The sequence below is a fragment of the Podarcis liolepis genome (assembly GCF_965112155.1).
Source record: "Podarcis liolepis genome assembly, chromosome: 5".
Taxonomy (NCBI): Eukaryota; Metazoa; Chordata; class Lepidosauria; order Squamata; family Lacertidae; genus Podarcis; species Podarcis liolepis.
Genome location: NC_139556.1, coordinates 34,991,924 through 35,018,986, shown reverse-complemented (window position 1 = coordinate 35,018,986; position 27,063 = coordinate 34,991,924). Strand labels below are relative to the sequence as shown.

Here is a 27,063-nt window from a genome sequence, read left to right as displayed (position 1 = left end):
TTTGTATACTAAAACTTTTTAAAAAAAACAACCCTAAAAGAAGCCTTAAAAGAAAGTCATTTGCCACTAAATGTGTGTTTTATGTTGCGTCCATATAGAGTTTTGGCTTTGGTCAAGTGTGAAATGGCCAACATGGTTGCCAGGAGATGGCAACCCCATAGCTGGCTGGTAGCCACTGGAGATTCTTCTGAGGACTTTACCAGGTATATGACGTTATTCATGCAATTAGCAGTGGCTTTCTAGAAAATAAATTGCAGTTGTGGGCACCCTGATATGGACAGAGGCTTTGATGTGCAGGCTAGGGGGGATTTTGCACTTTGCCTCACACTGTGGACCTGATCTAAATCTCCCACTTGTTCCAGTTGCATGAATGGCATTGGATCTAGTTTGGACCTAGTTTGGATCTAGTTTGGATCGAGGAGTCCACTTCAGCTAACCATAAATGCTTCAGTGGATTATAGGCCAAACTGCATTCAGTTCTAAAGCAGAATTTCTCACATAGTCTGGGTTTTTGGGTGAATTTATTAGACCGTCAGGGCAGCTCCTGGCATCTGCTTACCATGTTAGAAAATCCAGCATTTTTGCAAACTTAAGGCAAAACAAATGAGGCACATTGAATGCATGTGCACCGACAGTGGGCACTATATAATTTTTGCAAACTGTGGCACATGCCTGTGCCTTGGACTATAAAGAGTCCTAGCAGTGTTCCCCTCCCCCCTTGCTACTACCAAGTTAAGCCATATTCTCTTCTCAAATTTCAGTGTGATAATTCAAGGTGCTTTGTTCTTCCCTTTCCCATAAAGGACATTTTTCATATAAACCCAAATCAGACGGATAATACCATTCAATTCATATTAGCTAGGATATGACATTTTATTTTCTGAATACGGAGATGGGGAGTATAATATGTTTAAAGTTCATTTTAATGGAATTTTTCCATCTCATTAAGTTGTAAAGATGAGTTGTAAAGAAACAATTTTGTCCTTTCCCTTTTCCCCTTTTTGTCTGCTTAAATTACAATGCAACATTATGCACGGGTATAAATTGTTTGTAGTCTTCCGATTTTTAGTGCCAGCCGAGTGTTGATTTAATTTTGCTGACTGGAGTTAATGTTTTGTTGAAGTGCTGAGCCTCTGCTGGAAAATCTTGACTTAGATTGCAGTCCTAAACACACTTAGTGGTGGAGAGTCTCCCTCCTCAAATTTGATGGGACTTGCTTCTGAGTAAACATGGACAGGATTGCTTTGTAAATCCAGTAGTAATGTTCACTAGTAACGTATTGCTACCCTCTGTTAAATTTTAGAAGGAGCAAGGAATAGCATGCAGGCATCTAGGACTTTATAGTCTTATCTGAATCTCATTCTCCCAAAGATCAGTATCATTTTGAATAACATAAAATCCACACATAATCTGCATATTTGGACATTAAATATTTGGAAATTAATTACCCCGTCAAATATATTCATTTTGAAGATTTATAGCAAAGCTTGGAAGCTGTGGCCTTCTAGAATGTGTTGCACCATGTACCATGGCTCCCATCAGCCCTGACTTTTTTCCACGCTGTTTGGGGTTCCCCACTGAGAAGGCAGTTCTTCCCACAGAAATTGTAGCAGCCCTGATAGAGGGGAAGGGCTGGGTTGAGAATTGCCCACTTGACCAGGCAACCCACATTGTGATGACCTCTTCTTACGCATTTCCAACCCAGTTCACTCAACCCACCAGGGAGTGGCAACCATGCCCCTGCAATGGTGCTGTTGTTTTATGAATCTCCTCCTGCTTTTATCCCAAGCCAATTTACAAGTCTGTTGTAAAAACAGCTAAGGTGTGTAAATGGCACCAAATACGTAAAGCTTGGAGTACAGCCCCTCTGCTTCAGACAAACTGTAAACTTCTCTTGTCTTCACTGCAAACTCTAGAGGCACCATGGGTTTTTGATTATTTTCCCCGTTTGTTTTTCCCAGCCCTTGTAATTGCTTACAATAAGCACTTGCACTGAACCAGTGGCAGTGTACATATTACCCCGCTTACCCCCTTAGAGGCAGGTTTTCTGTATGAATGCCGCCTTATTTGTAGATTTATATTTTATTTATTAATTGCCAAATAACATATTATCTGGGTGATTATATGTTCTCTGTGAGATGATCTTTAACCTGCCTTCTTAGTTGGTGTTGGAAATGCTATTATGCTGTCTTTAAAATCCAACTAGGTTCCTAACACATGGCCAAATTACAAGATGGAATATTGGATGCGTGGTTCACCCTGTTGGCAAGATGTCAAGCCACCTTTTCCCTTTTAGTAGCATACATTTTAGATGTGTCCTTGTGGAGGTCCCAGGGGAGAAATATTCACACATTTATTCAGCTAATCTTCATGTTATGCAAACATTTGAGGAAAGGATAAATCTTCAGCACTATGAATTTCCACTGAAAATGAATGCATTCTTTTGAGCATTAACCTAGCTCTGCCATAAAGGTATGCAGCTAATCCTGTTCAAGCAAGAAATTTCATGGCTTAATATTGTACTGGCATAATAAGAAAACCGTCCCTTTACCTTCACTATGAGGAGTGTTGTAGAATAATATTAACTCTGCTTGGAACGAAATCCTCTTTGGATATTTCTTGTTCTGATGTCCTGCTTCTTCCTGAGATGCTTGCTGGTGGCTTTGATCATGGCTGTGTCCTTTGTTTTGTAGTGGAAATACCATTAGCCTGTTAGTAGTATCACCAGATGGAAGAGCAGCTGTTTACTGTTCTTCAGTTGTTGAAAGGGCACAGAATACACCTCTGCTTTATTCTAAGGTAACTTGTTAACTCCCTTTGAGAACATACTTTCCTGCAGCTGCCTGTTGCATAAATCTCAAATAATATAGATTTCCCTTGAACACTGGAATGATAATGTACTACCTGCTCTGCAGGTAAGTGTTAATATTGACCTCCAATACCAACAATCCAATTGATGGATTGTTGGATCAGGTTCTGTCTCTGTAATGGACTTATTTTGTGTCCCTAGAACAAATAATAATGGTTCCCCAACTCTAAAATGTTTTTAGACAAGTTAATTAACAACAACCCACCACCAGTCCCCAAATAGGTTTCTTATTGGACAGAAGGTTTGGTTTTGCTTCCCTGCATAGTACTTTACTTCTCCCAGTGGCTACCATAAACAGGTTCCAGACTATATTCTGAACTTTTTGAACATCAGCTTCCCATCTTTAACAGAAGAATGACAGTGATGCATTTCACAGGATTTCTAGAACAGGCACACTGTGAAGGTTATTAATATTATTAAAAATATAAGATAAATAGTAATTATGGAATCATTTTGTGAACCTAGGGTTGCAAGTTGGAACTGAGAAGTCCAGAGTTACAGTAACCTATATCATCGCATCTCCCCTTTTTTCACCCAGCTCAGGTTTCAAAAACATTACTATTATATCTCAAGCTACCTTTTTAAATAGGTATTTCATGCATCATGTTCAGCCATTTTGGTGTTACTGTAAAGCATGTGAAACAACTCAGATTCCATTGTATTTTGTTGTTCAGCCTCTTCCTCGATATCAGATGTCTAAATAAGCAGGTGGTAACACCAATTGTAAGTGTCTTCTGTTTCTTCTATACACAACCCCTCTTAAGAGTCTCTTAACATACAGTATATAGACATACAGTAACCTGTATTGTCAAAACTATTCACTTCTAATGGGTTATGTTCTTTGATTTATATAGTCTTACAGAACAGGAAAACCACTTTTCTGGTGGGGGTGTTTTCATGCAGGCCGGAAAGAAGGGGGGAAGGGGGAGACAGTTTGGGTTTTAGGCAACCAAGAGTACCATACTTTTCCGTGTATAACATGCCCCCATGTATAAAACGACCCCTGTTTTTTTAGCTGGGGGGGGGGGAGATTGCCCAGAGTTGTTGAGCTTTCCAAGTGCTCTACAGGCTGCCCACAACTAAAAACTGAACACATCACCATGGTCACCAAAAGCCCACCTGCCCATTCGATGCAACCACAGCAGATTGCACATCCAACCAAACACATGCCAAATCGCCACTGCCAATCTCCTGCTGCCACCAATCGCCGGTCACCCCTCTGCTTTCTGTGTATAAGGCGACCCACAATTTCTGCCTATTAGTTCTTGGGGGGGGATTGTCTTATACACAAAAAAATACGGTACTTCTCTCTTGGGTCCTGTTCACACCTCTCAACTTGGTTGGCTGCCCAACCAAACCCTGGAAACTAGTTTTGTGAGCAGTAGAGTTCTCAGAGAATTTGCAGCGAGGTCTCACACTGCAATTCCCAGGATTCTTCGGGGGAATCCATGGTCGTTACAAACACTGGTGTAAGTTTATATAACAGAGACATCTAGCATGGTTTTATAGACAGAGTCGCACAGAAGACAAGTACAGTTTCTGTATCTCGCTTATTTCCTCCCACTGTGTGTGAAAGAACACTCTGCTGTATCTTATTTATAAGAAGCAGTTTGATTCTGAGGCTGGCATATATCCTGCTGTTTCATAGCCATGAGGAAGGAAACGCCAAGATGTGCAGTAACTTCTATTTTACCTTCTATTGGATTTCAGATCTGCACATGTACTTTGTATTTCCATTGTGGGAACTTAGTAGTGTAACTTGGAGTGCAAAAAAATTTAGCTGAGATAGGTTGCTTGGGTTTCCAAATAATTAAATGACTATTTTTGTTGGAAGCTGCCTGCCAAAAAAATACCAGCCTTAATAGTATAGTGCAGAATATTTAAGCAAAACATCCCCTTTCACTCTCCGTTAGGATTTGGCATTCTGAATGAGTTTTTTCTGTATTGCACAGGAGAATGTTGTTGTGATGTCTATGAAGCCATTTAAACTGAAGAATCAACATTCCTTTAATTCTCCATTTCAGAACTGTGCATACTTGATCAAATTCTGCTTAGCCTTTTTCCAATTAACATTGGAAAATGTAATGTGGCTCAGGGGCAATGTGTCTAGACTCTACCATCTAGACAGTTCTCATAATGCAGAGAATTTGAAGTACTTGCTGAAACGGAGGGCATTTAATCTCAAAGGGGGAAATAACACAATATTGCTATTGCTAATAGTCACGGATGGTTGTTGACTTCAGAAGTGTATTATACTTGCTCTTTTGGCTGCTTTCACGTTTCATTTAAAAGTAGGAATAAATTTTAACACTGCACAGGGGACTTGGAAGTACTGTTGCTTAAAACTGCCAAGTTGAACAAGGGAAATAGAAAATAAAGTGGTAGACAGACCACATGGGCTTTTTAGTGTATGTGTGTTTCAGTGCTTATAAGCTGTATTTGATTGCATAACTCTATATTACTGTAATTCAATAATGTGTGATTTGTTTGAGAGAGACCAACTGACAGGATCAGGAATTCTCGCTTGGCAAATGAACAACATGAATTACTTTCTCCAGCAAAGCCGATGGTGCTGGAGGCAAACTAGGCTTGCCATTTTTTCTAGAAGCGGTGGGTGGACAGACTTGAACAGGCTCAAAAAATGCCTGGTTATAAACAAGAGTGGGAACTGAGAAACTCCCACATTGAGCTGGTTCGAAAGCATCCAGATGGTAACCCTAAGGCAAAGATTCTTCTCTGGGACTGTGAAATATGATCAGTGTAGGATTACAAATAACAGCATCTCTGCAAGATTTTTCAGTCAGCAGAATGTTAGTGGGCATCACTTCTTCCTCCAAGAAATTCATTGCCAAGGAGAATCATGGTGCAGGTGGTAGGGAGACTTTGCCTCCATAAAATACTACTACTACTACTACTACTACTAATAATAATAATAATAATAATAATAATGTAGCAGCCTTCTATAATGGACTTGTCACTTCAGGGAATTCCCCATATTTTCCTCCTTTGGAGTGTTGCATAGATATATAGACAACTTGAGAAAGGGCCTTTATGTTCTTGTAGGTACAAAACTGGCAGGGTTTTTGTTGGTACACTAAAGATGTGAGTGGAAGGAGTGACCTAGTCTGTGCTGCATCTCATTTGTCACTTTTCAGTGGTGTCGTAAGTTACAGTACTTGTTGTTGTTATTTAGTCATTTAGTCGTGTCCGACTCTTTGTGACCCCATGGACCAGAGCACGCCAGGCACTTCTGTCTTCCACTGCCTCCTGCACTTTGGTCAAACTCATGCTGGTGGCTTCGAGAACACTGTCCAACCATCTTGTCCTCTGTCGTCCGCTTCTCCTTGTGCCCTCCATCTTTCCCAACATCAGGGTCTTTTCTAGGGAGTCTTCTCTTCTCATGAGGTGGCCAAAGTATTGGAGCCTCAGCTTCAGTATCTGTCCTTCCAGTGAGCACTCAGGGCTGATTTCCTTAAGAATGGATAGGTTTGATCTTCTTGCAGTCCATGGGACTCTCAAGAGTCTCCTCCAGCACCATAATTCGAAAGCATCAATTCTTCGGTGATCAGCCTTACAGTACTTAGCTGTGGGTAAGTCCCAGTGTACTCAGTAGGACTTAACTTTCAGTACTTAGATGCGAACAGCAAACCCAGGATGACTGCTGAATTTAGGTCACTCTTGAAAGCCCGGGATACTGCCTTTAAGGCAGGGAGCATGAAGACATATAGAGAGGCAAGAATAAAGCTTAGGAAAGGCATCAAGGCAGCAAAGCAACAATATGAGCTCAAGGTTGAGAACTGCTTAGCTGAGAACAATACGAAACAAGTGTGGCAAGGATTGCAGCACCTAACCAACTATAAAGGCAATATGGCAAACATGGTCACGGCCAATGATATGTTGGCAGAGGAGCTGAACCTCTACTTTGCCCACTATGAGGCAAAAAGAGCAGATATCTTGGCTCCTGTCTGCCCGCCTACAAACTCACAGCCACTTGTTCTATATGACCATCAAGTGAAAGCTACATTGCGCGCAGTGAATCCCAGCAAAGCTGCTGGTCCAGATGGGGTGCTGGGAATAGTGGTAAAAAATTGCACCAATCAATTAGCAGGGATTTTGACGAGGATTTTTAACGTCTCTCTGCAAACCACTTGTGTTCCATCATGTTTGAAAGCGGCCACCATTATCTCAGTCCCAAAGAATACAGCAATTAACTGCCTAAGTGACTATAAACCCATTGCATTAACATCTGTAGTGATGAAATGCTTCGAGAGATTGGTCCTTCAACATCTTAGAACATGTTTTCCACCGGACTTTGATAAACACCAGTTTGCCTATAGGAGAAATAGGTCAACAGATGATGCCATTGCTACAGCTTTTCACCTTGCAGCGAGTCATCTGGAGAGACCAGGGAATTATGTCAGAATGCTGTTTATGGATTATAGCTCGGCTTTCAATACCATCCTTCCAGACATTGTCATCGGAAAGTTAAGGGACCTGGACCTTTCTTCTAACATCTGTGATTGGATTAAAGACTTGCTGAGAGATTAGACACAAATAGTGAGGATTGGGCCTGTTACATCTACCTCCCTGAAGCTCAGCACTGGCACTTCACAGGGATGCGTGCTAAGTCCATACCTGTATTCGTTGTATACATATGATTGCATTTCATCTGACCCATCTACTGCAATTATTAAGTTTGCTGATGACACCACCATAATGGGTTTAATTACAGGCAGAGACAAATCTGTGTACAGGGGGGAGGTTCAAAAGGTATCCACATGGTGTTCAGAGAACAATCTGCACCTAAACATTGGCAAGACAAAGGAGATGGTGTTGGACTTTCGGAGGAAGAGAGGGGAGCTAGCCCCATTGTGTATCAGGGAGGGCTGTGTGGAGAGAGTCTCTTCCTTTAAATTCCTGGGAGTCCATTTAGTGAAGACCTTATTTGGAAGGTCAGTACAGCCCAGGTGGTTAGGAAGGCCCAAGAGAGACTTCATTTCCTTAGGGTCTTGCAAAAGAACAATGTTAGACAGCACTCGATGATTTCCTTCTATCGGTCCACGATAGAAAGTGTTCTCTCATACTGTATTACGGTGTGGTACGCTGGTTTGACAGCCATGGACAGAAAGTCCCTACAGAGGGTGGTGAAGACAGCACACGATATCATGGGCTGTCCCCTGAATCCGCTAGATGTCATCACAGGAGACCATTGACTCAGAAGAGCGAGGAACATTCTCAGGGATGATTCACACCCTGGCCAGCACCTTTTTAATCTCCTGCCCTCATGCAGGAGCTATAGAAGCATGATAAGCCACACCAACAGGTTAAAGAACAGTTTCTACCCCTGGGCCGTGAGGCTGCTAAATGGAAGACAGCAACATTGCAGCTGACATTCAGTGTTGGTGATCGTAGAACAGCACACAGAGTGTAACAAGGACTGAGAGATTGTGGGGTTAGGGGGGCTCGTTTAATCTCACTGTAAACAAGTGGTGCACTGACAATAAAGTATTTATTTCTAGATTTAAGCTGTTGGTTGTTGTTTTTTAACCTGTGAGCTTGTATCATATTTAAAAATCCTCCTTTTATATATATATATATGTCATTGTGCCTGTTGCCCATTTGCAATTTTTGATCATTCTCCCATTCAATTCATTTTGTTCAGGTACAGAAGCTTCGTCACATCTCTCCCCCCCCCCTTTATCTGCTTCCTTATTGGGAGGAGATTGCATCAAATGTTTTGTGCATGGATAAATAAGTAGTTGTGCAAATGCAAAAAGACTTCAGTTTAGGAGGAGAATATATATATATATATATAGAGAGAGAGAGAGAGAGAGAGAGAGAGAGAGAGATCATAATTTCAGAGGGGAAGCGTGTTTGGGAAGATTGTTCCTGGGATGTACTGTTAGAACACATACAACTCTTACATCATTTTTTTCCCTGCAGCCTTGTTTCTTTATAACACTTGAAATATAATGTATTTCTCCCCACCCCCCAGCTCCTCAAAGGAACTTTGAAATTGCCTTCAAGATGTTTGATCTGAACGGTGACGGGGAAGTGGATATGGAAGAATTCGAACAGGCAAGTTCTCTCCACCTCCAAAACATTACTATGTAAATTATTATGCAAATAATCTCACTTTCTCCTCTTCTGTTGGTATGTGTGGCTCTCTTTCGTTCTCTAAGAGCACATATATCACCTGCAAAACCATGGACTCTCTGCAAAGTGTCCTCAAGACGCATGCCTCACACTTTGGTGAGGTGTCCTATAGCTGGGGACTTGTGTGCTGCTCACTCTTATACTTGTCCTTTTTGATGCAGCCTTTGTTCATAATTTGCCTGAAAAACAAGACTTCCTCCATTCTCTAATGCACAGCTGTTTCACAGCTGTACAGTTGTAGATGGGGCTTATCTTGTTGATGATGTCAGTATGGTTTGCATGTGTGCATGTGTTTAATTCATTCTTAATTTCTGCCCTTGAGTGGGGAGAAGTTCAGCTGTCCTTTCTAGAGGTGATTTTTTAAAAAAGAGATGAAAAATGCAAATAAGGCAGCTTGTGTCTGAAAACCAGGAGGCAGGCCTGTGCTTTTATTGGCCCCATCTTCTGCACATTATCCCAGTCCTCCTACTCAGATGATTTAGTGACATTAGCTGTAACAATATGCCCTTCAGAGGTGCATCATCTCTCCTGCCTGCCTCACGGGGGAAATGTAGCATACTGCAGCTACCTATGATCTCCATGGCATTTGAGCATTTAAAAATTGATGGACCTCTGATCGGTATGGAAAGTTGTCTTCTCCCTGGTGCACCGAGACAGCAGTCAGTGCAGCAGCAGATATGTTTCTATCTTGGAGTTGTAGCCTTTCCTTTTTGCTACAGGGTAGGTAGCATTTGTGTGTCACAGAATAAAGATGCAGCACATCACAAAAATAATTCACCATTGAATCCCTTAATAAACCTGGCCAGGAATGCTACCAGAACTCTGCTGCCTTATCTCTGCTATGTCTTTGTGTTGATTACTTTGGTTGATTTTCAGCCCACCTGTTTATCCCCCTTTTCTCTACATCTGAAGTGCCGAATAACCAGTCACTGCATATGTGGAGGCACAGAGGCTTGCTGTTGTCAGGCTGCATTTCCTAATCCTGAGGATTGAACATTATTGCTGCTGGTGTCAAAAGAGTCTACAGTTTTCCAGATGCCAGGATTTGACTCTAGCTTTTTGGTTGTCTGAAAGTAATCTAAAGATTGACAGTGAACTGGCAATTCATGTCTTCTTGGACCTATTATCTGTTTTGAAATCTGCAATCCGAGGAGAAGAATAATTTTAAGCATTTGCTTGCTCATTTCCCTGCCTTTGTGTTGCTGACAATCATAGAATTCTATGCACTCTCTTAGCCATTGCTTCTGTGTGTGATTTTATATTCCTATATGCTCTGATTTCCTTATAAGAGAGCTCTTAAGGAAGCTGCACACACTTGCTGTGGGAGAAAGGAACCCTTCCTTTTCAAACTCCAGTTTGCCTGTCCAGGTTTTCTATATGCCTTGAATAGTCCTTGAGCCCACTATGTGTTAACCACTGCTCTGAGCCAGAGGGACATGCTTCATTTTGTGTGTGTGTATTTTAACAAGGTTTTAGGTTCTCCACGGCCCTTCCTCATGAAGGCATATTGCACACTGGTGTGATCTTGTGCATTTCCGTCCTTTTTTGTCCTTCTGAAATCTGCTCAGGTCACACAGCAGACAGGTTTGAGTGTTGAACTATTTTTACTTTGTCATCTTTAACTCTGGACAGGTTTCCCCCTTTGAGGTGGGGTTCCTGGGATAAATTTTCAGCCCTCCAGCATTGGAGCAGCGGGTGGCCATCTGGCCCTTACTAACCCTTCCAAATTTTAATGAAGGCATAGTAAAAAGTATGGCCCACCATCTCACTCACAATGCTTTCAAATTGTAGGTGATGATGATGATTATTTATTATTTATACCCCGCCCATCTGGCTGGGTTTCCCCAGCCACTCTGGGTGGCTTCCAACAAAATATTAAAATACAGTGGTCTGTTAAACATTAAAAACTTCCCTAAACAGGGCTGCCTTCAGATGTCTTCTAAAAGTCTGGTAGTTGTTCTTCTCTTTGACATCTGGTGGGAGGGCGATCCACAGGGCGGGCGCCACTACTGAGAAGGACCTCTGCCTGGTTTGCTGTAACTTGGCTTCTCCCTGTGAAGGAACTGTCAGAAGGCCCTCAGAGGTGGACCTCAGTGTCCGGGCAGAACGATGGTGGTGGAGACGCCCCTTCAGGTATACTGGGCCGAGGCCATTTAGGGCTTTAAAGGTCAGCACCAACACTTTGAATTGTGCTCGGAAGCATAATGGGGGATACTCCATACTTCTGAAAACTTCTGGGTTTTGAAAACTACCATGTGTTTAATAATGTAACTACACATATTGTTGTATGGAATTCAAAGGTGTGTATCTGTGGAAGACCTAGATTTTAGGGAAATGTGATGCAGCCTGCCTTGTTATAGCTGTGTGTTTAACTTTGGAAACCCCTTAGGTTCAGAGCATCATTCGCTCCCAAACTAGCATGGGCATGCGTCATAGAGACCGCTCAACTACAGGGAACACCTTGAAGACGGGCTTCAACTCTGCATTGACCACCTACTTCTTTGGGGCTGATTTGAAGGGGAAACTGACCATCTCTCACTTCTTGGACTTCCAGCGCAAACTTCAGCATGACATTCTGAAGCTTGAGGTTAGTGTCTGATCTGCACACATAATTCTGTTCACTTACTATACTGTTAGAGTTTGCTTTGGAAAAGAAGCTATAGTTCTTTAGTTGCTGGCCAGTGTCAGCACACGTCATCTTCAGGCAGCTGCAATGTCCCCAGTACCCCAGCAGAGCACATCAATGGTGTCCCCTTTTCAAAAAGTGACAGAGTCCTGGAGTTGCCATTTACATTTCCCATAATTCCCCAGAGTGATGCTACATCAGGGGCTATGTGGAGAAAGAAAAATGGTGGCTTCAAAACTCTGAAACTGTGGCTACCACCAGGTAAACTACTGGCACCAGCCCTGTTTAATCATGCCCTATAATCAGGAAACCTCAGTCCCACATGTGGGACATTGCTTCTGCCAAGAGGAAGACCGCTCCCTGCTACAAGGCCCATTTCCACCTGGCTTAGGGGATGGAGCCCAGACTCACCCTGAACAGCTAAAAGAGGCTCCTGGGAGGCCACTGGGACATTGCTGGAACAACTCTTAGTTTGCGGCAACAGGCTAAAATGTTTTAAATGGTTCTCATTTTGGTTCCTCTATTTTGTTTTTGTTGGGTTGGTGTTGGTTAAATGTTTAGTTGGAGCTGGCAGCTATTTTAATTTGGGTATAACTCTAAACTGTTTATTATTGTTGTCATTTTAGTTATTATTGATTTCTATTGATTTATTGGTTTATTTGTTGCTATTATAGGATATCCTATTATAGGATATTTTGTTTTTTAATGTTTGATGTTTTGTTGCTTTTTTATATGTAAGCGACCCAGGGTGGCTGGGGAAACCCAGCCTGATGGGCGGGATATAAATTTAAAAACAAAACAAAAAAGCAACAATGTGTGTAGCTGACTGATTTATTCACTAAGGAGGGATATTGTGCACATGCACAGACATTATTATTACTGCACATGTCCCACGGCCAAAGCCTTGCATTGGTCAAACTAGCTCTGAGCTCTGGCTTCAACTTGAAACACAATCTGTGAACACTAACTCTCCTGCTCCCCACATACACAAAGCTTACTTTCGTTAAAGCCATCAGTTTAATGGATTAATAAGCTCACCTCTTTCTTTGTATTATGACATAGTGACATAAGTGCTTAGATGGAATGGGGCAATGTTTTGCATGTGCTTATTTTGCATGTATTACAACAATATTCTATTATGTTGTACTCAGAGTTTCTTTCTGGACAGCACCTTCTAAACAGGCTGTAGAGCAGAGCTGAGGGGGGATTGGATCTAGCCAGTCAGCACCTATTGGGTAGCGTTCGTGACATCAGTGACAGGTGCATTCCTAGCATTCCCCGCCATCTGTTTCATTTTTAAATGCCTGACAAGTTAGCTTTTGCATATCTTTCATATATTTCCTCTTTTTCCCTCCACCCATTCTGTTATGGGCCAAGTGTTGGAAATGCCTATAGTTTGAGTGGTAATAATAATAATAATAATAATAATAATAATAATAATAATAATAATAATTTATTATTTATACCGCACCCATCTGGCTGGGCCTCCCCAGCCACTCTGGGCGGCTTCCAAAAGAATATTAAAATACTATAATACATCAAACATTAAAAGCTTCCCGAAACAGGGCTGCCTTCAGATGTCTTCTAAAAGCCTGGTAGTTGTTGTTCTCTTTGACATCTGGTGGGAGGGTGTTCCACAGGGAAGGCGCCACTACCGAGAAGGCCCTCTGCCTGGTTCCCTGTAACTTGGCTTCTCGCAGTGAGGGAACCTCCAGAAGGCCCTCGGTGCTGGACCTCAGTGTCCGGGTAGAGCGATGGGGGTGGAGACGCTCCTTCAGATATACTGGACCAAGGCCGTAGATTTGGGGGGGGGGGGTGATGGCATGGGATGAATTCAAACAAAGTAGGGTGGAGTTGCATCATAAGATATGAATATTGTATTTGTATTAATGAGGTCTTGTTCTGGATTGTCTTGGTTTTTTTTTAGTTGCCCCACCTGACCCCCAATCTCAGTGGTGTCTGACAATAGTTCTTTTTTTTTTTTTTTTTTTGCTTGTGATCTCAAAAGCTGCATGGATTTCTTTTGCTCGGTGTTATGAAGAAAGGGATGTATCAAGTTGAACGTGGCTGAGCGGGTTTTTACAGAAATCTATATTATGTGTGGTGTCTGGTTTATGTCTAAATCAATATTCACATAAGTCTCACAGGGCCAAAAAAGCATATGCTAATCAGATTTCGAGCTATATATGATCGTTGTGATTTAGTACTACATTTGTTAATTAGAATGCGTTTTCATGAACAACTTAGCTCATAATTGTCTGAAATTAATCCTGCTTCTTCGAGAAATGTAATCAAGTATATACTAGCTCAGCTCTAGATGATGTGTAAAGAAGATTATGTTGCCATACATTGTACCCATATGCTACCAGAAGTTATCCAAATGGTTTGATGGAGTAATTATGCTGTCCTTAGTGGGTTTTCATTGGAGCCCTGTGTTCAGGTTTTGCTTCTCGTGGAGAAATTTTTAAAAAACCCAGTTGTGGCTGGAATGGTATCAGGAGTCTCGCAAAGAGGCCACAACTGGGGATGAGGAGGAGAATGTGTGAGTAACGGCCTGTGTAAGAAATATGGATAATCCAGTCACCCTCAGTGTATCTTTCTCTTCATTTTAAGAGCCCCCCATCCATATTTGGGGCACAAGGCTTTTAAAAATGTAGACCCAACCAAGCAAGTCAGGAAGGGATGTGTTTGGGGGAGGTTTTTTTAAGAGAAGGTACAGGTTTGGGGGAGTTTTTTTTAAGAGAAGGTACAGGTTTTCCAAATCTAAAACAGGGTATAAAGTCTGAGTAAAGCATAGCAACAATCTAGCGAATGCAACTTTCTGATAACCAAGTTACAAGATGCAGACCAGGAAACTGAAACTTAGCATTCCTCAAACTTTAGGTCAGTATGCCAGAATGCCATTTGGTTGCATAGGGTGTGTCGGTCCCCACTGCAGGCAAGCAGATTGCTGACTAAGCCCAGTCCATTTGAAAGTGTTTGTGTCAACTAATTCGGTCTCCTCTAAGTGATTTAGATTGGCTTTAAAGCTGCATTGGTTTGTTTGCATTCTCCCCATAGGTATAAATACAGACACACCTGTTGACCAAAGTCTTTATCTCTCTCTGCCAGGTGAATTTATGTTTTATTTCACTCTAGGAAGTCTTGGGCTGCATGAAACTGGAGCTGCCCTCTGTTTATGTGTCATTATCAATTAGTATGGATTGATGTTTGAGCAAATCATAATTGAACTATGCAAGCTTTGAGCCTGGAAAGTTGAACTTGTTGTTGGATGAGATGCCTGGATGCATCAATAATTAAAGCGTATAAATCTTGACCGTGTCCGCCATCACAAGAGAAATGAGAGAATAGTGAAATGGACCAAGTGTTGCAATGAAAGCCACAATAAATCTCAAGTTACTATACACATGAACAGCATTTAATGTGTGTGTGGCTTTGTTTCAGTGAATAACAATTCAGTGAATATGTTAGAAAACTGACCTTGGATGCCATTTTTTATTTTTTTTATTTATTCATTCAATTTCTATCCTCACAAAAGAGCTTAGTGTTTGCAACTGAAAGAAAAGATAACGGAGGAATGTACCTGCAGTGATATGATGCATGCAGATTCATTGATTCTTTTCTTTTCTTTTCTTTTTTTGTTGAGCCAACATACATCTTTCTGCTCTGCAAAATGGAAAAGTCTAAACCCAAGGTGGGTTTAGGCTGGATGGTGATTGTTTCTCAGTGTGCCTCCATCATGCTAGCTGTCCAAGTGGATTCATGTAGAGCCAACAACTTTTATTGATCACTTGAACTGCCAGGCAGTTGTGAATATTTCTGTTGTGAACGGCCCTAGGATCTTAGGATGAAAGGAAGGATACAAATTTAAATAATAATGACCATGTTGCATTTTACAGTTGTTCTGTAGGTTAAAAAAAGCAGAAATTTATGTAGACAAGTAGAGCTAAGTAGCCGATTTCCATTTTTGATGGTCATTTCACAGTAGATCACAGCAGACAGGTGTTCTGAGCATCCTCTCTGGTTTTACCAGACACATATATTCTAAGAAACAAAGATGCAGTCTGTTCCCATGTGACATTTTCCTTCTGTAGATGCATTTCTTAAAACCATCAATTTGGTGTATATTGGCATATTTTTTGGCAATGAATAATGTGTGATGGGGAGAAAGAATTAAGATACATTGGCCTGATTCTTTACTTATTAAGCCAATATATGAAAGAGTCTTTTGCTCATGTACATAGCCCTTTCACTCCTTTTGTAGCACAAGCAGTTAAGCTGGCATGTCATAGTTTTCCCTGAAACAGAAAACCATGGTTACCAGTTTCAGAAAAAGACAGCATATTAATCCACAGTTTTAAATTGGTTTAGTATCCTTACCTGGTCTGAAACTGGTAACCATCACTTCCTGGTTCGGAGGACACAGGAAACTATGGTTGATTAGAGACTTCCTGGTTTGATTGCTTGTGCCACTAAAGAAGGAATGAAGAAGCTGTGTATTTGAGCAAAATACCCTTTCATATCTTGGCTTAATAAGCAGAGATACATTTGTTCAATTTGGATGATCACAGCTTAAACCCATCTCCAAAACCAACAGTTGCCACAGCCACAATTCCCTTAACAAACTTTTCTTATATCCAATTGGGCAGCTGAAGGAATACCTATAAGGCTTCTGGTCACTTATCCCTGTGTAGCAGTAATAGAAAGTAAGGTTAAGTCATGAATCACTTCTAGATCTTGTTTCTGATGGTCTCATATGTGCTGCTAAGTTTATGAATTGCAGTTTCAGAAGTACTCTGTTTTCTGTCTCATCTTTCTTTATAATCTTCACTTACTGCTACTTCCCATTCCCATAAACCTCTTGCCCTCCTTCTCTAACCAGGGTTGCAGGAGAAGAAGCCTGCAGATAAAAAAGGGGGGTGGCGGCCCCAGATTACTTCTTGCAGACTAAGTTACTTTCATGCATGACTTGAAAGCTAAAGGTGCAGTGCTTCTTTACATAACCTTTTTAATTGCTCATTAAGGTGCTAGAAACTGCCAGAGGCTGCTATTAATTCTATCATTCCGTTCCAGACTGCAGCATATTTGCAAGGTCAGTAGCAGGTCAGAAATATCCCTCAAACACCTGGCATCCATGAAGATCTTGCTATCTTCAGGAGACATACTTTCTAACCCTATTACTGCCCACTATTATTTTTAAAGGGGTCTTTAGGAGTTAGGAAAAGAGATGGAAACGTTGGCGGTAGCCCAAGGATTTATGACAAGTTATTTCCCTTGCCCTCTTCAAAACTTTTTTTCTTTTCTTTTTGAGCAAACCCTTCACTGGATCTCCACCCAGCTTCACCACCTTTGCTACCAAGTTAGCTCTCTTTTCTTGTCCTCACTGCTTCTCATTCAGCTCATAGTTCTGTTTTTACACCTTGTAGATGTTCTGTATGGTAAATTGCACATGATTGAAGCAAAATGGATGTTAAATAACTATTTTTATTTTTATTTAAATTTTACTAAAATAAAAATATTTAAATTAAATTTTAAATAATTACAGTGGTACCTCGGGTTAAGTACTTAATTCGTTCCGGAGGTCCGTTCTTAACCTGAAACTGTTCTTAACCTGAAGCAACACTTTAGCTAATGGAGCCTCCTGCTGCCGCTGCGTCGCCGGAGCACGATTTCTGTTCTCATCCTGAAGCAAAGTTTTTAACATGAGGTACTATTTCTGAGTCTGTAACCTGAAGCGTATGTAACCTGAAGCGTATGTAACCCGAGGTACCACTGTATATGTTTATTGAATAAACGTAAATATTAGCTTCTTTAAAAAGAGAAATCTGTGTCTCTACGCAGATTTGTTAATGCTTTGCACTGACATCTTTTACTTTTCGAAAGCATCTAAACAGTCTTCTACTGTCAAAAGCCATTCCCCTTCCGATGCAATCAAAACTGGGAGCTGTCCAAAAGCACATGCAATTGGCAGCAGCAGGAGTTGAGCACAGCAGGTCTGCAAGTTAGAAAATGTTGGCCAGGTGCTGTAGCTTAGTGGTAAACTGCATGCTTTGTAGGCATAACGTCCCATGTTAAGAGCCTTGCTGGATCAGACCAAGGGTCCAATTGGTTCAGCACCCAGTTTGCCACTGGAAGCCTGCCCTCAGCACAAGAACTCAACACCCCTTGTTCATTCTGCAGTGTTCCGTTAAAGAATCTTGGGTAGCAGGGCATGAACATACCTTTTCACAAGGCTTGAGTTGCTGTCAATCAGAGGAAACAGGACTAAAATAGAGCAATGTTGTGACTGGGTTTAGATAGGGAAAGTTCCTATGTTCATTTGGGGGCTTCTGCAACTTCCTGATCGGAAAGTGGGGCTGGGGGGCAGGTGGCTGCACTGTTCGAAGGCACTACGGATCCCGGCATCTCATGCTTCAGGCCAATGACATTGGTTTGAGAGGGAGAGAGGGATGGGTGGCAATGAATTTGCCTATGCTGTGAAAGGTTCTTGGAGTATGGGGAAGTGGGAGAGGTGTACAAAATAGCACATAGGGAGCATAGTGGAACTTTTGTTTTATATTTAGTTAAGTAATGCTATGCTTCCGTTCTGGGCCACAACAGTCCCTCTCAAGGGGTTCACATCACACTCATATTATCACTTCCCCAGATGAAAAGCTGCAAACCTGTTTGCGTTCCACCCAACCAAGATGTTCCATGTGTGCAAGGGCTTGCACAACTGATTCCCCTCTCCTCTCCTCTCCCCTCACCCCAGCAGCAAATCTGCTCCAGAGGGTTAAGAGGACACCCAGGGGAGGGAGGGGAAGTTCCATTGCAGAAGCACAAACAGGAAAAGTTGGTTGGATGCAACCTTTTGCATTTCCGGCTCTTTGTCTTCATGCAACAAACATTGATTTATTGTTCCCATCTCCTGTCACGTCCAATGCAACCTTTTCCTATAGCCATGAATGCCTGTGAAATACCAAGCGGTGGCTTTATCAGGAAATTCTTTCTTAATCTTTGCTCTCTGGCATCACTGTCCAGCTAGAAATAATGAAAACATTTTTTTCACCTGTCTGTCTTAGACAATCGCTTTGAGGCTTTCCCCTTCTGCCACCGTAGCACAGCGTAAGAAGGGGCAAACTGATTGCTTTGCAATGCCTGCCACGAGTACCCTTGGGACATCTTGTTGCTTTGCATTGCCTGGCTCCAGAATTTTCATCTGCTTTTTGAACTCTGCAAAGCCCAGAATTGCAACTGCCAGCTTAATGCCTTTCCAGGCTGTGTTGCTTTGCTCAAGATGGTGTCTTGCCCACCCCCACTTCTCCCCCTTGCTTTTTATTGACATTATGGAGTATAAAGTAAATTAAATGTCATTCCCACAGTGCTATGCTGGGTTTCATCTTCTCACTGCAGCCAGTCTCCTGGAAATTCTGTTGTTCTCAATTGAAACAGGAGCTATTGGGGCAGAACTGTTTTGCTTTATAGGGTAGTTCTGGTCCCAGCTATGAAGAGCTTTCCCTGATTTTGCTGTTTTATAATGATTAGAGCAGGCAGGAGATGTTCAGAAATGCTGATGCCCGTACATCTAAATCGAATCCATCATCCTCAGTGTTTTTGCCTGTAATGTTTTTCCACCTCTTCAAGGCCCACTTCCTCTGACACCAGCAAGCTTCCAGGATTATTATTTTGAACATGTCTTTACAGTGAAATAGCTTATGTTTTCTTAAGCAACATGTGTTTGCAAGCGGGGCTCTAAATGGATGCCAGTCTCAGTTCCTTGGAGATAGACGACAGGAGCAAAGGACAAATAATAAATCTTTTTTCTTGGGTTTGATGACAGTCTTTGTGGGGTTTTGCAGGCCTGGTTCAGCCATTCCCCAGATAGGTGCTGGCATTGGAAGAATGTTGCAAGAAATTTAAATAATTGCTGGCTCCCGGGCAACTTGCTGTACCTTTTCAGCAGGTGGGGGGCAGAAGACAGATTGGTGAGTGGTTTTCAGTGTTGTTTGATATCTATTTTGCCCTCCCAAGGGATCCTAATGTGTCAAACAACAAAGTAATACAGGTTTTTTTTAAAAAAAAAATAAAAATAAAAAATAAACCATCACATACCCTCAGATCTAATATTTTCAAGGTTGTGTTGAACAGTGTATTCTGGTAAATCTGCAAGGGATTCCCAGTTGTTCAACTAAAGCAACAGCAAAAAGCCACACATACACACACATTTAGGCAACCAGAATCTCTGACCTATAGTAACTTTGAGGCATGTTTGTACTTGTGTATATGCAGGTCATCTCCAGCAGTATGGTTCATGGAGTGCAGTAGGTGATGGAGCCGCCATTTTATATCTCTTGCAAGCCATGCCTACTTAATTGATTCATTCTTCCGACCTTGCCTCCTTGCAATCAGCTTCCTGTTGAGGTTGTGACATTCCATTGCACCCCTGTGTTGGGTATGGTTGGGTCACACATTTCTTCACCAGGAGTGATTAAAATGGAATGTCCTGTCTTTGGAGAAAGCTGCCTGTTGTGTCTGTGCATGAGTTGATTCTGTGGGGTTGCCTCCTTCCAGTCTAAGCAATGACTCTTACAGTTCAGTGTGCTTTCAGATTTAATTCAGGGAAAGTTTCCTCACTAATCAGAAGTTTGAGAGAAAGTATGTTGGTGTATAAAAAGAGGAGACATTGAGTTCCAGCTTGTCATTTCCCACCTCTTTTCTTAAGTGTCCTTGCCCATTGGCTGATAAGCATTTGAGAAAAGGACAAAAGCTACATTGAAAAATCATTATTTTATTACGATATTGTTTTACTATATGTAGCCTTGGCTCATCACCATTATCTTGTGCAAAATTGGAAAGCTCCTTAATGTTTCTTATTCAGTAGTGGTGGGGAGACTTTTAGTGAAAAGAGATTGTCCCTGGTCTCTACATTTTATTCTTTAAAGTCTCAATGGAGGTTTGATCTCAGGGCAAGTATGTGTGTGTTTTAACTGCCTACAAGGGCACTTCTAAAAAGAAAGAAGATAACTGAAAAAAGAAATACTACCTCAGAAAATAAATTGGGTTTGATTATTCACAGAGGAGTGCTTTCCTTGGGGAAACTATATAACTAGCCATTTTTATTACATATTTAAGTGCTTTTATGAAGTATTTGCATTCAGCGTATTGAAGCATTGTGTTCTGCTAGATTAATTTTGAACTTCAAATAGCTCTCCTTTCAATCTGTATTTTAAAAATGTTTATGTGTGTGAAACCGGTTATGGGCTGCTCCTCTTTGTTTCATGGCTTCTCCTTGGCGCAAATTTCTAGTGGTCTGTTTGCACCATGATCCTAAGCCTATTTTCTCAGAAGTAGATCCCCTCCGCTGAGTCCAATAGATCTCCATCCCTAGTAAGCTTAAGATTGCAACCTTAGGGACCGCTTCACACCAGAGTCATGCCTCACACAGTGTGAATCTAAGACTCAGTATTTTGCAGAAGGGATTAAACCCCCAAAAAAACTTTTAAGTTTGAAGATTTAAAGTGGATTAATGGGGATATATATATATACAGTATATATATATAGATTATATATATATATATATATATATATGTATGTATGTATGTATTGGTTGTACGCCACTACTCTGATATTTTATGTTATGATGGCATAGAGATACTTTTATAAATAAATCAAATTTAATTGCTATTTTGCCCTAGCACTTAAAAAAATCAGGCATTTTGAGGCTTGGGAAGTGATGGGGAACTACGTTGAAAAGTGTGGGATGAACAAATGATTAATGGGAAGATGTGTGAACACAACTGCTAGCAAATCAGAATGCAGGCTTATTGCAGTATAAACTGTTCTGAACAACATTCTACATAGGCAGTGCTTTGTAAGCTTTGTGCAAGCAGATCTGGATGGATGTTGAATAAACACATCTTCTGAAGGACCTCTCTGTGCTGGAGCAGAATGGCAGGAGTGGAGAGTTCAGGCAGACACAGCCTGAGGCGGTTCTTTTGCCCCTGCAACAGAGCTCAGTTAGGAGTGCTGGGGAATACTGTTTTATTTATTTATTTTAGAAGTCAGGCCTCTTTATTCACTTGGGGGTAACTCCAGAGCATTTCCTTTCTTCATGCAGCAGCACAAGAAGGCTCAGGTGAGCTCTTAAATCCCAGATTTCTCTCTTGAAACATCAATACTTAACCTGCCCTATCAAGCTGTAGGCATGTGTAAAAAAAAGAGCCATCTTTTTACACATCCAGAGAATTCCGATCCATGGCGACCGCCAAGGGATTTTCTGGCTTTCTCCTGTCAAGTATAGGGAACAGTTGATGTATTTTTATGCCAAAACAGAGTGCATTGGGGTTGCCGGTTACGTAAGCCATAAATGTAGCATGCTTACTGCAGCCTTCTTCTGTTTTGATGAGCACAGCGGGCACTTGAACCTCTGTGAAACTGGGAAAACCTTAAATGCTGTCAGATTCGAGTGACAAATGGCATCTGCTTGAGCGAGTTTGGGTTATTACGCAGTTCTGTCTAAATGATACAGCAGTATTCCAGAGAGGTTGTAACAGCATGAAGGCAGGGATCTTTTTGAAGAGCAGTTTGTCAGGTTAGCACTGGGCTTGTTATATTTCGGTGGCTTGTGTCTCCATTGGCGAGTTTCTGAAGGGACTGTGTGAATACCAATGGCGAAAACTTTATGCTTTGGATTATATTATTTCGTTTTATAGTTTACTTTAAGACTTACTTAGAGTTATTGTGACTTCTTTTATAGGCTAGTCTAGGACACAGTTATTGCTCTTCAGGCACTAATGGTCACATTATCTTGCAGCTTATTGTGACTGCAGATGGTTGTGATGGATGTCCTTCTCTCTTTTTTAAAAAGTTATTTTTTAAAAAACAACAACTCTGGGAGCAGTTTTTGTTTAATTGCTCCCATGTGGCTGTGTGATTTAAACGTAATAAACCAACGCTTGGTGTTTGTGTTTAAATACACCTATGAAAATGATTTAAAAGGCTGTGTTACTTTGTGTAAATTTATGAGTTCTGATAGATGTTTTGCTGCCTCAATGTTAAGGGGAATAAGCGGATATGCACTAGGTCTGTTCATATTGTAAATTGGGGAGGGTGAGTGGCCCCAACAGATTGCTTTGAAAATATTTATGTAAAAATTTCTATTCCACCCTTCTAGCGCCCATGCATGCACTCAGGGTAGCATACAACAAATATGATTTAAGAAAACAAAAAAGTGTGTGAACAAGGGTACAGAAAATGCACATTAAAAATGCATTTCAGAGCAACAGTGGCAGAGACTACAGATAGTAATAATCTTCACAGATAAGCCTTCTGGAATAAAAGTGTCTTTACCAGGCAGCCGGGGGGGGGGGGGGACAGCCAGAGAGAGTGCCATGGTCACTTTGAGAGGCAAGATATTTCATAGTATTGATGCACAACCACTGAGAAGGCCCTATCTCTTGTTACCATTGTCAAGCATCCTTTTCAGAAGGGCTTCTTCTCCTAATCTTAGAGAGCGGGCAGGATGGCATGGGAGGAAGCAGTCCTCGAGTATCTCTTAATCTTTCATCTGTATAGCATTCAAGAGCTGCACTTTAAAATGAATGGCACTGGATACTTAAGACAGAATGAGTTTCTGTGTCAAGTACATGAAAACAGGTAACCTCTGAGCAAGGTGCTCTTGTTATTGGGGAAAGGTGCTGGATAGTAACAGGTTATTTCATAATTTGTGTGAAAATGTCAACATACAATAGGGTTGCCATACATCCAGAGTTTCCTAGACATAGCCGGGATTTGGTCGTCAGAAACAGTGTCCGGGCAGAAATGGCTGAAAAGTCTGGGAAAATCCGGATATATGGCAACCAATGTCAGAAGTGTAGATTTTGGTAATTTTCCTTTTAAAAAAAGCTCAAAAACTTCTTCTTTTTTGGTTAATAATAACAGCAACAACTTTGCAAAAAAAGGAAGCTTAATGACTTTTGTGTCCAGATTTTCACATTTTGAAATATGGCAACCCTAACATACCACACAGCCACTCATTGTATATATTTGTTCCTTAATGACAATGGATTAGAGAAATATCTAGGGTAACTCTAGACATTACAGTGCAAGGAGACTGTACCCACTCCTGTTTCTGCCTTCCTACCATTTAACAGAGTGAGGCAGTTGATTTAGGATGTCATAAAAAGGGCAACAAATTATTTCTTAACAAGTTCCTTAATTTATGATACAGTGGTGCCTCGCAAGACGAAAAGAATCCGTTCTGTGATTCTCTTCGTCTAGCGGTTTTTTCGTCTTGCGAAGCAAGCCCATTGACGGATTAGCGCTATTAGCGCTTTTAGCGACTTTTAGCGGCTTGCCTGCTGATCGGATCAGCTGATAAGCGGCTTAGCGGCTTAGAAAAAGGGGGGAGGGGAAAAAACCCGCAGGAACTCGCAAGTCATTGTCGTCTTGCGAAGCAAGCCCATAGGAAATTCGTTTTGCGAAGCACCTCCAAAACGGAAAACCCTTTCGTCTAGCGAGTTTTCCATCTTGCGAGGCATTCGTCTTGCAGGGCACCACTGTAGTTCTATTTTAGCTCCCATGGAGAGGCACCTGAGGACTTTTCTGTTTCAAGTGCCGAAATAATCTGGGCAGCCATGAGTACTGTACTATGCAGCCTGACCTGGGGATTTGCTGTTCTGCCTCAGGCAGCAAAATGTCTTGCACTTGCACTAGCCCTGACCCAGCTTTGGAGGGAAACAAGTCTTGGCCTAATAGGAATTCTTACGTGTCTGTCTCCATATGACTGGAAATCACACAGTGCCCAGTTCACCTGTACTTAGGATTTCCCAAGGTCTGCTTTCTGTATTCCACTTTCAGTCGAAGTATGTGTGTTCAGTGAGCTGTCCAAGTAAATACAAATTTATTAGCCTGGGATTGAGAATACATGTGAGCCTGGGGCTCATTCACCTGATGCATGTGGTAGAAAACAGCTTGAACAGATGGGAGCTTTGTCCTCTATACATTCCTTGCATTCTTCCTCCAGCATTCCCACAAAAACATGCACCTATCATTGCACTTATTTGAATCAATGTGAAACACTTGTCCCTGCAATAGAGTGTTTAGAAGTAAATGCCTCTATTTATCCTGAGGTTCATGTTCAGGTGTCATAGCCAAAATATTTGAATATTGGAAGCATTGAACAAGTGCACGTTCCCTTCTCCACTTCCTGAGCTGCAGCAAATAGGACATCCAGATCAGGCAAACTATACCATATTATACTATATTAACAATACTTGGGAAGCCAGTTTTAAATAGGTTTTAGAGTCTTCATTTCATTTCACTTTTACTATGTATACCGCCTTTCTATATTACTATACACAAGGTGATTTACAACAACAGAATATACAAAAAAGAACACACCCCCAAAATTCCGGTTTGGAAAGAAATTGTGGTTAATAACACCCATTGTTTACCTGCTTCAGATCTCACAGCAAACTATGCTTGCCACAGGCTAGGAAGTCAAAAAGGGAATCAGTGTGCTGGTTGAATACTCAGAATGGAATACCGAGGAGCTCACAGCATGTTTGGCTGTGACATCTGAAAAATGTGACCAAGTCTTCGTCAGAAATTCTGACTTATTCCTTCTGAAGAAAGATGCCTTGAAGGAACTGCCATCTCTTTATCCTAGCACTTCTAGTTCAAAGCAGTCTGACTACCCCGTACACATCAATGTGTAGAATGCCATGTTTTTCAGGCTTGTTATGCATAATGTATTTAATGGCGAAGGAAAAATACTCTTCACATTTTTAGCATGAATGAAAATATTGGATTCATTTAGAAACGAAAACCTATTATAAAACCATGTATATCCATTAGAAGGCAAGCAAACCGTCTTTGAAGACCATTGTGGTGGTATCTAATAAGATAATGCCTTACGTCCTGAAAAATACAAGACGCTAGAAGAAAACAATTACTTGTATATGCCAGGCTAATCGAGACCTAATGGAGGACCCCCCCGTTAGGAAAACCTGGCTATAAAATGGAAATCAGCATTTTAACATGGCTACTGGGAATTGTGAAGGGAATTATTCCTTTCCAGGGATAATTGAGAAATGTAGTGAAAGGCCAAGATTTATCCCCGCTACTGCTGCAGCAAAAATTAATGCCTTTTTTTTAATCATGAAAGGACACAAAAAGTTGTGGTTTATTGATGCATGAAACTGGCAAATCGGTGTTGTTCCTTTTCTGTTCCAGTTTGAAAGGCACGATCCAGTAAATGGCCGGATCACGGAGCGCCAGTTTGGCAGCATGCTTCTGGCTTATAGCGGAGTGCAATCGAAGAAGCTCACTCTCATGCTGAAACAACTCAAGAAGCAATTCCAGGATGGAGAAGTGAGTAGCCTTTGGGCAGTGGAAAGGAGATAGGCTGCGACTTACTGTGAACGCAAATAATGTTTGGCTGGATTGTGGGCTGGCATGTCTGACAGGGATAATCATATGGATCACCACCGTTTGGTCATACATGGCAAGAAGAAAATGTGGCCATACAGTTGAGGGGGGGAATATACGGAGGGGTTACAAACATGTTGGCTTTCAAAGCTCACACTTCTGCATAGCACTAGGCCCCTGTGTTCTCCCCCCCCCCCCGAGTTAACTGGGGAAAGATGCATAACCACTGGCATGACCTTGAATTAATTATCCATTTTGACTGGGTAATTTGTCATTTATATATTATGAACTTATGTGGGGAAAATAAATTATGGAAAGTAGGCTCATAATTTTGAGGGGGGAACGAGGTTGGAGCTGTTGCGGAAGTTAAATGCACGCTGAGAGACCTTGAATAAAAACACTTAAAAGTGAAAGGACATATTTTAATCTGCTAATGAAAGTACTCAGTTATGGCAGCACAAGAATAGCTTGACAGTTCCTTAGGAGACCTGTAGCGCTCCTTTTCTGATTAACTATTATCTGCACGTAACAATTAAACCAAAATGAGAACTGATTAAGAACCTCTGTTTCTGCATTGAAAAGCCATTTCTTGTTTTTCCATTGCTGTAATCCAATTCCAAGTAGAGAATATATCAAGATGGTGGGGTCCAGAGCTGGCCAGTGCAACCATCCCCCCGAGGGAGCAGATTGTAGCTGCTGCGCTGCTCCCCAGTGGTTTTTCTGCTGTGCCACACTGAGGTCTCCTCGTTTGAACCTAGCTTAGCTTCTCCCAAACAAACCGCAACCCATAAACGAAGAACAAACCTTATTTACATCTCATGAGTAGTCTGGAGAGAGTTGAACCATGAGACTGGATTTGGATGACTGACAATCCTAGAGTAGTTAAACCTGGCATGGCAACAACATGCCATGGTTTGGCTTAGTGTGCCTTCAAATCAAATCAAAATTATTCCCATGTTGAAGATTCAAGGGGTCAGGTTTGAGGCCTGGCAATAGTAGGTTT

At 41.4% G+C, this 27,063-nt stretch overlaps 1 protein-coding gene across 1 annotated transcript in view; it reads left to right on the top strand.

Moving 5' to 3' along the window:
• Window positions 1-27,063, top strand: part of MICU1 (mitochondrial calcium uptake 1) — a 130,777-nt gene that overhangs the window by 73,092 nt on the left and 30,622 nt on the right. The window contains exons 7-9 of the mRNA XM_083503116.1: window positions 8,865-8,947; window positions 11,415-11,612; window positions 25,866-26,003. Coding sequence (XP_083359242.1) covers window positions 8,865-8,947; window positions 11,415-11,612; window positions 25,866-26,003 — 419 coding nt within the window. The remainder of the gene's footprint in view (window positions 1-8,864; window positions 8,948-11,414; window positions 11,613-25,865; window positions 26,004-27,063) is intronic.